We start from the raw sequence: 13,644 nt of genomic DNA on the forward strand, positions 1-13,644 counted from the left end.
TTAGTTCAGTGTTATTTGCCAGTGAACTTTTGTTTTTAAGATTAGGCCGATACATTTTTTTTTTGTTGAATAGCGCACACAGTGTGTCGCATACTCTATATCCATCAAGATACATCCATTTTCAAGTAGGCGTTTTAAAACGGGGCCCCTGCTGCTAAATATTTCCAACCGTCAACAAAATGTGTGTCAATCGGTATGGATGGCAGTAGGGCTGTGCACGTTTGTTATGGCGTTTGTTCAGCTTAAATTAACAGTTTGCAATATGCGTACATGCTTGGACAACAAACAGAAGTATCTCTTATGTAGTTTCACCGGGACTACTGACTTGCTCACTGTCGACAAGTTCCTTTCTTTGCGCCATGCCGTCCATGTAGATTTCCTTGCAAAATATATCTAGTTGCTGAGTAGGGGTCCACTCAGTTCTAGTTTACTTGGTCATGTGTTTATAGAGGCATACGCAACAGAATGTTCTCATGAATCAATAACAGATTCCTCGTGAATCAATAACAGATTCCTCGTGAATCAATAACAGATTCCTCATGGGCGCCCTGGTTTTCCTAAGGTGACGGCAGTAGCCATCGTAGCATGTCTGCTCCTCAGTTCCCCGTGTCCATGGTACTTTGCTTTTTGTAAGCTGGGAACCATGGGTCTTGTTGGTGAATTTTTAAATATCTTCTGTAGTTGGTTACGGATAAAATAGCTTCGATTCCTCCTTAGGATACGATATGTCCTAAATATCCCACTTCTTCCTTTGAGAAACGATACTTATTGGCAATGCACTATTTTCCAGATTTGCCTTAGGTAGAAGCACAAAATCTTCTCTAAGGGTAAAATATGTCTTGAGTGTGCCTGGTCGGAGTTTACACGATAATGAGAGTTTCGCCACACGTTGGGTCAACACTCGAGAATTTTGTAGCTTCACTATCAGTTTCTTTCATAAGGGATACGTTGAAAAGGGTTAAGATAGAACGCCATTGTAATGTATGTTTTCTTCTTGACTTCAAAAAAGGGGTTTTTGATAGGAGAGGGAAGCAGACTTATTATTTAATAGGCTAGATTTGAATTAGTAGCTTTAAGTGCTCAAAAAAGACTAAAAAATTAAGGATGGTTTAGTTAAAAGATTAGTTAAGGGTTGGGGTGTTGAATCTACATTTATATACTACGAAGATGGAATATTTTTAGAAATTTGATTTGTTATTTAAAAATATTGGTGGATCGAATGATTTGGTCTTCAATAACCAGTTTGAATCATTTGGTGAATTTTCAGTACATATGAAAATTACTTCAAAATCAGTTTTGTGGTTGAGCGTTGATTTGAGGACTTGAAATACAGCTGTCAACATGTTGAATTTTGAATACTCAAGGTATGTTTTAAAATTTTACTGTTTTTGGTGATAAAGTTTGAGTGTATCGTAGATGGTAGTGATGAGTGTGATGATATGTAGATAATCTTGAAGATATTGTTGTATCGTATGGCAAGGTCTGGAAGAGATGGTGGAAGGTTCGGGCTGAAAGATGTTGAAGATGTCAGCTTCGCGCAGGCACGTTCACCAAATGTAACAGGTAGTTACAATGAGTAAATGGACGAACTCAAAGTATGGGAGAACAGCTTGTATTGACGAGACACGGGTCTAGATGTTACATACAGTAACAGTGTACATCGTATAGTCTCCCCGGAGTCTCAGGTGGGCTCCGCTTAAGTAGTGGTGGGTTGCTGACGTGGCTGTGCCTTGCGGGCACAGACTGGAGGTCAGTTTCCAGACGATCCAGATATGTGTTGATCACGTGCATCTGGCGTGCGGGTTGCCAGCTACTACCTATTAAGGAGTGTGTCGAGGCTGTCGCTAAGTGAACGGTCGAGCAACCGTTACACACTGATGAAGGAAAAGAAATAGAAATAAGAGTTGATAGAAAATCTTCCAGGAAGTGAAAACACAACTTCAATGAATTTGAAATGACGATATAAATTGTTTTACAAGTTTGAACAAATTTCTTGTTACACGATATGTTAATTCGATGTCCAATACACTAGTTAAAGTCTTTAAAATCAAAGAATCTATTAAGACACTGATGAAGGAAAAGAAATAGAAATAAGAGTTGATAGAAAATCTTCCAGGAAGTGAAAACACAACTTCAATGAATTTGAAATGACGATATAAATTGTTTTACAAGTTTGAACAAATTTCTTGTTACACGATATGTTAATTCGATGTCCAATACACTATTTAAAGTCTTTAAAATCAATGAATCTATTAAGACACTGATGAAGGAAAAGAAATAGAAATAAGAGTTGATAGAAAATCTTCCAGGATGAGTTTTCACTTATAATTATTGTAAAACAGAGTATTCTACACTGATTCAACACGAAAAATACCATTACATGTGATAGGAAAGGTCTCCACCACGATTTGGAAATATTTCAGGCTATATGTTTTGTATTCACTAATCCAAAAGATTTCTTTCTTACAAGATGTTTTACTCGATGTCCAATACACCATTTTAAGTTCATTGAAGAAATGAATTCCAAAGGAATTCATGTAGGAATAGAAATAGAAACTAGAGAAGATAGAAATACGTCAGTAGGTCACACCATTTTTGAATATGAATTTGCTAGTTTGATGGTTTTACTAATCCAAAAGATTTCTTTCTTTCAGGATGTGTTAATCGATGTCCAATACACCATTTTAAGTTCAATGAAGCAATGAATTCCAAAGGAATTCATGTAGGAATAGAAAAAGAAACCAGGGAAGATAGAAATAAGTTCAGTAGATGGGTCACACCATTTTTGCTGAATATGAATTTGCTATTTTGATAGTTTCACTAATACAAAAGATTTCTTTCTTACAGGATGTGTTAATCGATGTCTAATACACCATTTTAAGTTCATTGAAGCAATGAATTCCAAGGGAATTCTTGTTGGAATAGAAAAAGAAACTAGGGAAGAAAATTCAAAAATTTCGGAGTTCCCTCATAAACGCCGTATTTAACACGGCGAATATGAGGGAAAACGGGGTGTACTTAATAAAGTGAAGGATACAGTAGCGCCATGGAAGTTAATCCTACGACAATTTTGTGTGTGTAAATAATGTAGATCATCATTAGATCTACTCAGGAAAAAAAGAAAACAAATCTAGCCAAAGCCATTTGGTGAGTATTTGCACTTTTTCTAAAACCCGCAGTGCCATAAAAATGCACTGAAGAAAGGGGGTGTACCTAATAGCTTGGTGAGTACTGTAAGTGATAGAAAAGGCATCCAGCACGATTTGAAAAATTTTGAGGGTAAACTTTCGAGCAGTTTTTTTTGTTTTTTGTTTTTCTTCAACGCCAATTAAACCTATGAATTATAAAGAGTTATATTGTGTTTTTTTTTAGAATAAGGTATTCACACCGATTCAGAACGATAATTACCTTTATAAGTGATAGGAAAGATATCCAGCACGATTTGAAAAATTTTGAGCAGTTTTTTTTTTCCTCAACGCCGATTTAACCTATAACTTATAAAGAGTTATGTTGTGGTTTTATTTTAGAATAATGTATTCCACACCGATTCTGGTCGATAAATCTTTTTATAATTGATAGGAAAGGTATCTAGCACGATTTGAAAAATTTGTAGAGTAAACTTTTGATTATTTTTTTTGGTTTTTCTTCTACGCCAATGTAACCTATGATTAATAAAAGAGTTTTCTTGTGGTTTTATTTTAGTATAAGAGTATTTTACACCGATTCAGAACTATAATTACCTTATAAGTGATAAGAAAGGTATCCAGCTTGATTTGAAAGATTTTGAGGGTAATTTTTTGAGCAGTTTTTGGGGTTTTTCTTCAACGCCAATGCAACCTATGACTTATAAAGAGTTATCTTGTGGATTTATTTTAGAATACGGTATTCCAAACCGATTCCGAACGATAATTACCTTTATAATAGATAGGAAAGGTATTCAGCACGATTCGAAATATTTTAAAGGTAAATTTTTTAGCAATTTTTTTAGTTTTTCTTAAACGCCAATGCAACCTATGGCTTATAAAGAGTTATCTTGTGGTTTTATGGTAGAATAGGGTATTTTACACCATTCAGAGTGATAATTACCTTTATAAGTGATAGGAAAGATATCCAGCACGATTTCAAAAATTTTGAGGCTAAACTTTTGAGGAGTGTTTTGGGTTTTTCTTCAACGCCAATGCAACCTTTGGCTTATAAAGAGTTATCTTGTGGTTTTATTGTAGACTTGGGTATTCCAGACCGATTCAGAACGATAATTACATTTTTAAGTGATAGGAAAGGTATCCAGCACGATTTTAAAAATGTTGAGGGTAAATTTTTTAGCAGTTTTATTGTTTTTCTTCAACGCCATGGAACCTAAAACTTATAAAGAGTTATCTTGTGGTTTTATGGTAGACTAGGGTATTCCACACCGATTCAGAACGATAATTATCTTTATAAGTGATAGAAAAGGTATCCAACACGATTTGAAATATTTTGAGGGTAAATTTTTTAGCAATTTTTTTAGTTTTTCTTCAACGCCAATGCAACCTATGGCTTATAAAGAGTTATCTTGTGGTTTTACTGTATACTAGGGTATTCCACACCGATTCAGAACGATAATTACCTTTATAAGTGATAGGAAAGATATCCAGCACGATTTAAAAATTTTTAGCAGTTTTTTTTTTTTTTGTTTTTCCTCAACGCCAATGCAACCTATAACTTATAAAGAGTTATGTTGTGGTTTTATTTTAGAATAGGGTATTCCACACCGATTCAGATCGATAAATTCTTTTATAAATTATAGGGAAGGTATCCAGCACGATTTGAAAAATTTTGATGGTAATTTTTTTAGCAGTTTTTTTTGTTTTTCTTCAACGCCAATGCAACCTATGACTATTGGACATCGATTTACACATCCTGCAATAAAGAAATGGTCATAACAAGTAAAATAATCATTATAGCAACTTCAAAGTCATAAAAGTGTTGTTTCCCAGTTCCTTAAAGATTTTCTATGAACCGTTTTTCTAAAACTATTTTTTGTGCCCTCATAAGCGCGCGTTTTCTCTGTTTAACCGAGAAAAAGGCGCACGGGGTGGAAATGGGGGGGGGGAGAAAGGGAACGGGCCAAAAACGGGCTAAAAATAAAAACTGTTTTCAATTTACAATTGACTACATTAAATATGACGCGAAAAATCTTAAAATGGAGACTTTTGTTCAGCTTAAGAAGCTCTTCATTTAAGGGTTTTCTGCGTCTTCTTACCTTAACCCATTCTGTAGTTATCCCCCTTCAAAGTACCCTAATTTGCATGTAGTTCTACGGAGCGTTCCAAAACTTGGGCCCGATTGAAAACCTACCCTTCCTTTGATAGGAAAAATCTAAAAAAAATCAGCTTAATGCTACCCATAATGGCTACGGCCAAAAACAAATTCGTCGCAATCCGATCAAAATTGGATTTTTGGGAACGCCTTTTTCCATAAGGTTCTCTCGTGCGTTCCCAAACTTTCCTTAGGTGTACAAACCATAGGGAAGATAGAAACTCTTCCCAGGAGCTGAGAAACACAACTGCAATGAGTTTGAAATTGCAACTTTTATTGTTTCACTAATACAAAACGTTTATTCCTTACAGGATATGTTAATCGATGTTCAATATACCCCATTTCATGTCCTGTGAAGCAACGATTCCATAACAGAATTCATGAAGGAATAGAAATAGAACCAAGGGTTGATAGAAACTCCTTCAGGTGCCAAAAGACACCACTTCCATAAATTTGAAGGTGCTTTATTGATTGTTTCACTATTACAAAACATTTATTTCTTACAAGATTTTTGAAAAAAAAGTTATTAATGAGTCTACCGTATCCCGGAATTTTTATATCTAGACGATTCCGTTTAACATAAACAAGAGAATTCAGTAGGGGAGAGGGGGGCTAGTTGTCAGGTGCACTTTTTCTGAATTTTTTTGAATTTTTTGATTACACTACTGGTAAAATGAATGAATGAATCAGATTCAGATTTCAATTCTCTTTGAATTGATCGTATTTGTTAACAATGTTCATTTACACGAAATTGTGAAATTGAGAAAAACTGCAAAAAAAAAGTCTGCCAACTTGCCCCACCTACGGGGTAAGTTGGCTGCTGACGATTCTGCATTGCTCCAAAATTTTTAGGTCGTTTTTTGAAAACTTGCAACTCAGCATCTGGTGAGAAATCTGTATGACAACATGCCCCTCAGAAATTCTGACAACTAACCCCACAGGGTGCTTTTCGAACAAATAAATTGATAACTAAATAACTTTTTAATGTACGGTAGAAATGTCGGGTTTCTTTTAAAAATAAGACAAACATTAATTCTTATTTGCTAATGGGTTTTCTGACACTCTTAGAGTTTTATACTATGAGAAAAATAAAAAGTGCTGATTGCTGAGAGGCCCAAAAAAACTTTTTGCCATTTTTTTTTTCTTTTTGTTATAACTCCTGTTGAAGAAGTCGTATACTTTTGAAATTTTGTATGAGCAATCTGAGTGTTGTCTTTCATATTTGGTGTAAAAGGCTTGATTTGTTTTGGTCTGTAAGGGGTCTAACTAGCAAAACGCCAACTTACCGCACCTGCCAACTAGCCCCCCTCTCCCCCTAAAATCGTAAATAATAAACGCCTAGCAAATATGTAAAAACAAATTTAAATACTATTTATTATAAATGTGGGTATGCTTTGCTTATTTGCTTCCAAGGTAGGACAAATGTTCTTTACAACCGCTAGATGCAGCTTCATGTAAGTTACCCAAAATATTCGTGTTTGAATTTCAACGAAAGATTTCATGAGGCAACGGTTGGTAGCCACGGTATAGTCGTGTTTCTTAGTCCCGCCCATTTTTATGCCCTGAAGTATATACGAAAGAAGAAAGTAAGAGTTTGAGTATTCCCTGTCCTAGCCGCTCTTGGTGCCAGTTCCCTGCTGACTGGCGCACGGGTAGAAACGCAGTTATGAAATTCACGGTGAATTAATTATCAATATACATTTTCAGAATTGTTGAAAAATTGTTTGTTGCCGATGTTTTCCATCAACACAGGCACTGGTTTCGCCTTCCGGACTACTGGCGATCTTTGTGGTCACCTCCGCCTACCCGAGACCGTTCCAAAACGGACAAGAGAAGAGACTGCTGTTAAACAACAAGACAGACGAGGACAATTTCGGTTGGTACGCTCCCATCGCAATGATACTCGCCCCGTTACCGACTAAAAGCAGAGCAGTCGGTAACATTCAGCACCAGCAGATTGATTTACTTCTGCATTACGGGCCAGCATCTGGATGGCATCGCTCTCAGCCCCGCTGGTCGTCGTCGAATTCGCGGAATTATTACACGGATCATTACGGTAAAACGCGAAACATTCCAGCTAAATAGTCGATAGAGTTGAGTTATTCAGCTGAAAGTATATATATAAAGGGAATCGACGGTTTTCATCCGCTCTTTCCGGTCGACCTTACCACGACGATTCTCACGAGTACCAATGGTCGCGAATGATGTGGTCGTTAATGAAGACGGGAGCCGTTTACTTGCCAAAAAAAGCCGTCAGCAATTTAAATGCAGTTTCCAATTCAATAAACGGGCGACCGATTGCGTCAGGTTTTTATACAATCAAACGATTGCCGCTATATAAGATATAACTTTTATTATTCATTGTGGATTTTTTTTAACACGTTTACAGGTGGCATAGCTCAATCGAGAACGCCCCAAACTGTGGATAAGAATAAGAAACAAAGCCCTATTATTCCTTGGTTGATCAATCTAGCAGGGCCACCGGGAGTGCCAGGTACAGTACCTACCAGAAGTTTGGAAACGCGCGAGAGGAGCGGAGAGAAGCTTATGTAAAAAGCCGATTTTCGCCGCGTTCCCAAAAAATCGGGTTTTTGACGGAGGGTGTTGAAATTTTTTTTGGAAGTAGCCATAATAGTTGGCTACTTCCTGAATTTTTTTCGGATTTTTATATCTAAGGGGAGGGCATCTACAAATGGATGTAAAAGTTTGGAAACACGCTGTAGAAGCGTATTAAAAAGTGGCTACTTTGCCGCTCTTTAATTAGGGAAAAAATAACACTACAAAGACGCCAAAAAAAGAAAAATGAAGAGCTTCGTTAGTTCTATGACAAGTGTCATTTTCAAATTTTTTGAGTTTCATTTAATATAATGAATTTCAAATTGAAAATGAGATTTGTCATTTTAGCCCATTTCTCCCCTTCTATCCCACCCCGCGGTGTTGTCGCGATTTCTCCTTTGTTTCATTTTCGTAGGAAGGGTAAATATCGCCTACTAGAGCAAAGGCGAAAATTTCCCACCTCCGAAAATGAAACAAAGGAGAAATCGCGACAACACCGCGGGGTGGGATAGAAGGGGAGAAATGGGCTAAAATGACAAATCTCATTTTCAATTTGAAATTCATTATATTAAATGAAACTCAAAAAATTTGAAAATGACACTTGTCATAGAACTAACGAAGCTCTTCATTTTTCTTTTTTTGGCGTCTTTGTAGTGTTATTTTTTCCCTAATTAAAGAGCGGCAAAGTAGCCATTTTTTAATACGCTTCTACAGCGTGTTTCCAAACTTTTACATCCATTTGTAGATGCCCTCCCCTTAGATATAAAAATCTGAAAAAAATTCAGGAAGTAGCCAACTATTATGGCTACTTCCAAAAAAAATTTCAACACCCTCCGTCAAAAACCCGATTTTTGGGAACGCGGCGAAAATCGGCTTTTTACATAAGCTTCTCTCCGCTTCTCTCGCGCGTTTCCAAACTTCTGGTAGGTACTGTATAACAAAAATGATTGAATAATAAAGACCAAATATAAAAATGAATATATTGTTCGATGTTAACGCTTCAAGGTACTGATGGGCTTGACGGAGTCGACGGGAGAGACGGAAAAGACGGAAAAGACGGAACAGCTGGTCCGGCTGGTCCACCGGGAACTAAAGGAGATCCCGGTTAGTTATGTCGACATAACGAATTCGTGAGTGAATTCAACACTAAAATGTAGCATTGCCAAAAAAAAATTAAAGGTATACCAGGAAAAGATGGGCGTGATGGATTTACTGGGCAACCAGGAGGAATCGGCCCCATTGGTCCACCGGGACAACAAGGAATTCAAGGATTGCATGGGCCGCTAGGACCACCAGGAGTACCAGGTAATCGGTGATTAAGATTTTTATGACAGATTTCTTTTTTCCGCTTGCACCATTAACAATTTCAACTAGGGGAAAAGGGTGAAGACGGCAAGGACGGACGAGACGGGTCTGACGGTACTGATGGAAAGGATGGCACAAATGGAGGCCCTGGTCCCGCGGGTAAATTAAAAAATTCGATAAACCAAAATGACAAAATTCAAATTATTTTTGAAAAAGGTCCGCCTGGAACCGCTGGACAGGACGGAAAAGATGGACAGGATGGACAACCAGGAGTTGCAGGACCTATAGGTATAATAACTCTCTAATTTTACAGACCATATATTGACCATAACAAATTGAGGGAAACGTTTTATCCTATTTTTAAAAGGACCTGCTGGGCAGGACGGAAAGGACGGAAAAGACGGCGAAGACGGCCAAAATGGCAAAGATGGCCAACCAGGATTACCTGGGCCACCTGGTAACCATTTACTAGCTGAAAACACTAAAAATTTATTATTTTGAGTCATAACATAAATAATCTTTATATGGCGTGCAGGTACTCCAGGAAAGGACGGTAAAGATGGCACTTCTGGAACTGCTGGGCAATCTGGAAAGTATGGACAAGACGGACAAGACGGGCAAACTGGTTCTCAAGGCGCTGTCGGCCCAGGAGGCACTCCTGGCACTGGTGGCACTCCAGGTCAAGATGGATCAGGTATAATATTCCATTGAAATTATTTTGAATGAAACGGGAAATCGGGTTTATTTATTTTACATCATATTAGGAGGCATTCCTGGTCTTCCGGGCACGGCTGGAACCAGTGGAATTCCAGGTTTCCCTGGAATACCTGGATTGCAAGGAGAACCGGGTGATCCAGGCGCCGCTGGCCCGGCTGGGCCAGCTGGAGCGGCAGGAGCAGCTGGAACTGCAGGTTAGCGACGATTTTAAGGTTTTAGGTAACATTCAACTGAACTGAAATTTTTTATTCGAAACTCACAGGTACAGGTGGGGCACCTGGCAGTCCAGGATCACCGGGAGCCCCTGGAGCTGCAGGACGTCGTTGAATAAATAAATGTTTTAATCCTTGTTTCATTGTTGGTTTTTGTATAAGCAGAGACGATGACTGGAAATATTACTCAACTTATATTTATCTGAATAAAAAACTCTGTTGAAACTATTTCAAATGAACAGCACGATAACAGTGACATATACACCTGCGTATAAAAATGAAACATTCGATGAATAACACTTTGTGGGTTCTTATAAGCAAGGTTAGCGTTAACAATAATCAAATTTCGAGGATATAAAAGGATATTGGTACAAATAACTCGTGTCATTCTACGACTTTATTTGATATTCTACAATAAATCAATAACGCTTAGTCATCCTGACAAACCTTACACGCGTCTAATTTTTGCCCAGTCAGGAATCAGCAGAAACATTTCAAACTTTATTAACCTGTAAAGTTGACATATATAATTTCTTAGAAATTTATTTGTGTGCCAAAATTGTCATTTTTAACGGACAAATAAATTCTTATCTATCAAAACTAAAGAAAAAAGGAGATTCATTGGTCGTCTGTTTTTTTTTTGCAACAAAATTATAAATAGCTTTATAGCTATATACCCCGCGAATGTTGGGCGACGCAACGGTGGAAGATGGTTCGGATGTTTTTCGAAATGTCCCGCCTACAGACAAAACAAGAGTCCCGCCCTATTCTCTTGCTGCGGCTTCTCCCAGCTGAGATAAGAAAAAAGCAATTCAAATTCAGCATTCGGGCAGTCGACCGACCATCCACTCGGTTGGGTTTTCTTTTCGGTTTTAAAGTGTGTTCCGATCAGATCCACCAGTTAGCCATGAAGACATTGGTCAACAAATTTTCTTCGTTCATCTTATTATTTGTTATTAAGATGTGTTTATTCTTGAATTAAAATGACAATTTTAATCACAATTTTAGGTGCCGGTTGTTCTCGCTTTGTGGGCCGCTACGTCTCTTTCTTACCCGACGGATCTGATACAAAATGTTCAGCCGGAAGAGTCCGCCAACGCGACTAGCGACGACGAATTGAGCTGGTACAAGCCTGTGGCCGTCATCCTGAAACCCGCCACGCAGAGGGACTTTCAAGAGCTCCTCGAATCCGACCGAATGGACGAATTACTTCACCCGTCGTTCAGCAGGCCAGCATTTCACCAGCAGCGGCGTTCATCTTATTGGCCGTCGCCAGCCCAAGACTCTTGGGGCGAATTTGACCCAGAAGAACTTCCTCCTTATTACCAAGGCAGACATTACGAACGTCCAGACAGGTTAAGGGATGCGTACAACAGGTTCGATTTACCTGACCATCTACAGAGCAACTTGTTGTCTCTGGCGAGAATGGGTCTGGTGGCTATTCCGACCAAGGAAATTGGCGGCCGTAAAAATGACGCAACCGAAGACTTTCAGAGTATAATATAAACAACGAACTTATTTTTCTATTCAATTTTGATTGGTGTTGTCAATGCGATTTTTTTTCGCTATTATTTATAGACGTCCAATCGCGAAGAGGACAGCATCGTGAAAAACCTGGACAAATCTATTACGGGTATCCTAAGCCTGGAAAGAAGGACAAAGTGCCAGCGGCTTGGATGTATGATCTAATCGGTGCTCCGGGTCCGCCCGGCCCCATCGGGCCGCAAGGTTTGTCTTATATTTCAAATATTATCGTCCCTGTTGATTGTTTTATTATTCCCCAACATATAACTTTTGGGTTTTTTTCGCTTTAGGCAAAGACGGACTGAATGGCATTAACGGAATCAACGGCGTCGACGGGAAAGATGGCACGGACGGAGCGCAGGGTCCAATCGGTCAAACGGGACCGCAAGGGCCGATTGGTATGTTTAAAAATGTAATTCGTTGAAATTATAGTTCTGTTATCTTCGGAAATGTTTAGGGCCACCGGGAGTCAATGGCGTTAATGGTGCCCAGGGAATACAGGGAGCTACCGGAACGCCGGGTGCCCAAGGCGTCCAGGGAATGCAAGGAGCTGCTGGGCCACAAGGCATTCAAGGTCCCAAAGGTAGGCTAACTATAACTATACTAGCTAATGTTACTTGTAACTATTTCTTACTTTTTTCAAATAATAAGGCGATGCAGGAGAGGGAGGAAAAGATGGAACGAACGGAGTCAATGGAAAGGACGGGACTCCTGGCACTGCTGGGTCGGCAGGTGCTGAGACATTTTTAAAAACATTAATTTTCTGGTTGCATTCAACAGATAAGAATTAATCCACGCATTGCTTTAATATATTAGGCCCTCCAGGGACTCCCGGACAAAACGGACAGGATGGAAGAGATGGAGTGATTGGCCCATCCGGCCCACCCGGTAAAATTTGAATTGCATTCGAATTGTAATTTGAAATATATATATTTATAAATTAATTAAGGTCCTGCCGGTACGCCTGGACAAAACGGAAAGGATGGAGTCGATGGCAAAGATGGACAGGACGGTACGCCTGGACTTCCTGGACCCGCAGGTAATACTATTTATTGATTTATTGGGATGCTCTTATAGTTTAATTCGTTTTTATTGACATGAATTTTATTGTTATAGGTCCTCCGGGTAAGGACGGTCAAGACGGAACTCCAGGAACATTCGGCCAAGCTGGGCAAGGTATAAATTGCTATCGATGCCCGTGTCAAGTGTTATTGTATTGACAAAATTATTTTTCTTTCATAATATATTAGACGGGCAAGACGGAACAGGTGGTGCGGCTGGGCCAGGAGGAGTTGCTGGAGCGCCGGGCGCAGCTGGAGCGGCTGGATCTTCTGGCGCTGGTGGACCTGGTAAAAATCAATTCGACATTATATTACTTTAAAAAATTTTGATTAAAAAAAAAATGATTTACCCAATTTCAGCTGGAACGCCTGGAGTTCCCGGAACGCCGGGAGCTGCTGGAGCAGCCGGAGTACCGGGAGTACCTGGAGCAACGGGAAGATAAATTGTCGGAAGATTTTTATTCCAATAAAAAATTCAACAACTTATTTCAGTTAATAATTTCACGTTTAAAGAAAATGTCGATTTGTTTTATTACGGGCAATGTTGGGAGATGATAATTTTACGGGGGGCAGTGTCAATTTGATGTTTTCGTTATAATATTGTTCTATGGTCTATTCCAACCATGTAATACAAATTGAAATTCATGTTCTTTCGCGCTTTATTGATTTCACCCGCCAATTTTGAAATACGTTATCACCTCCAATAAAAGTTGGTTGTCTTACAGCATAATCTTATAGATAACAATTCAACCTTCCAAACATAACATGATTTTAAGACTTGTCTATTAATACATGTACCATCACTTATTTGAAAGATGTGAATGTGCTGATAATAATTGAAAGGAAATACAAATGGAATAAATCTACGCTGGCCAAAATCCAACCAAACTGACGTTCAACTTTTGACCGTGAAAGCGTGCGCACATTTTAACGACCACGTACGCATTGGTGACGTGTGCGCAAGGCATTGC

The 13,644-nt window shown here is 38.7% G+C and overlaps 2 protein-coding genes across 3 annotated transcripts; both read left to right on the top strand.

The window, feature by feature from the left end:
* Window positions 1–6,880: 6,880 nt before the first annotated feature.
* On the top strand, window positions 6,881–10,371 carry LOC124209258 (collagen alpha-1(I) chain-like). The gene is made up of 12 exons (XM_046607188.1): window positions 6,881–6,976; window positions 7,051–7,354; window positions 7,426–7,605; window positions 7,688–7,792; window positions 8,860–8,958; window positions 9,034–9,159; window positions 9,229–9,318; window positions 9,376–9,447; window positions 9,527–9,616; window positions 9,695–9,853; window positions 9,924–10,070; window positions 10,139–10,371. Exons 1-12 carry the CDS (start codon window positions 6,965–6,967, stop codon window positions 10,201–10,203), a joined length of 1,449 nt encoding a protein of 482 aa, XP_046463144.1. The 5' UTR covers window positions 6,881–6,964; the 3' UTR covers window positions 10,204–10,371.
* Window positions 10,372–10,888: 517 nt separating this feature from the next.
* LOC124209259 (collagen alpha-1(X) chain-like) lies at window positions 10,889–13,318 on the top strand. 2 transcript variants are annotated; one of them, XM_046607189.1, is made up of 11 exons: window positions 10,889–11,007; window positions 11,097–11,583; window positions 11,667–11,816; window positions 11,903–12,010; window positions 12,070–12,195; window positions 12,264–12,344; window positions 12,429–12,500; window positions 12,562–12,651; window positions 12,729–12,788; window positions 12,863–12,961; window positions 13,034–13,318. In XM_046607189.1, exons 1-11 carry the CDS (start codon window positions 10,996–10,998, stop codon window positions 13,114–13,116), a joined length of 1,368 nt encoding a protein of 455 aa, XP_046463145.1. In that variant the 5' UTR covers window positions 10,889–10,995; the 3' UTR covers window positions 13,117–13,318. The 2 variants fall into 2 exon arrangements, with proteins under 2 accessions (XP_046463145.1, XP_046463146.1); XM_046607190.1 differs by having other exon boundaries at window positions 11,097–11,577; window positions 11,664–11,816.
* The last annotated feature ends 326 nt before the right edge of the window (window positions 13,319–13,644 follow it).

The sequence above is a fragment of the Daphnia pulex genome, chromosome 12, assembly GCF_021134715.1.
Source record: "Daphnia pulex isolate KAP4 chromosome 12, ASM2113471v1".
Lineage (NCBI taxonomy): Eukaryota > Metazoa > Arthropoda > Branchiopoda > Diplostraca > Daphniidae > Daphnia > Daphnia pulex.

What these genes read in the sequence shown, in the direction of transcription:
- LOC124209258 (XM_046607188.1), top strand. An exon ending in TCCAGGTCAAGATGGATCAG is followed by an intron (nt 9,854 to 9,923) that starts GTATAATATTCC and finishes ACATCATATTAG; the next exon opens with GAGGCATTCCTGGTCTTCCG. An exon ending in AGGAGCAGCTGGAACTGCAG is followed by an intron (nt 10,071 to 10,138) that starts GTTAGCGACGAT and finishes CGAAACTCACAG; the next exon opens with GTACAGGTGGGGCACCTGGC.
- LOC124209259 (XM_046607189.1), top strand. An exon ending in CGCAACCGAAGACTTTCAGA is followed by an intron (nt 11,584 to 11,666) that starts GTATAATATAAA and finishes TATTATTTATAG; the next exon opens with ACGTCCAATCGCGAAGAGGA. An exon ending in TGGACTTCCTGGACCCGCAG is followed by an intron (nt 12,652 to 12,728) that starts GTAATACTATTT and finishes TTATTGTTATAG; the next exon opens with GTCCTCCGGGTAAGGACGGT.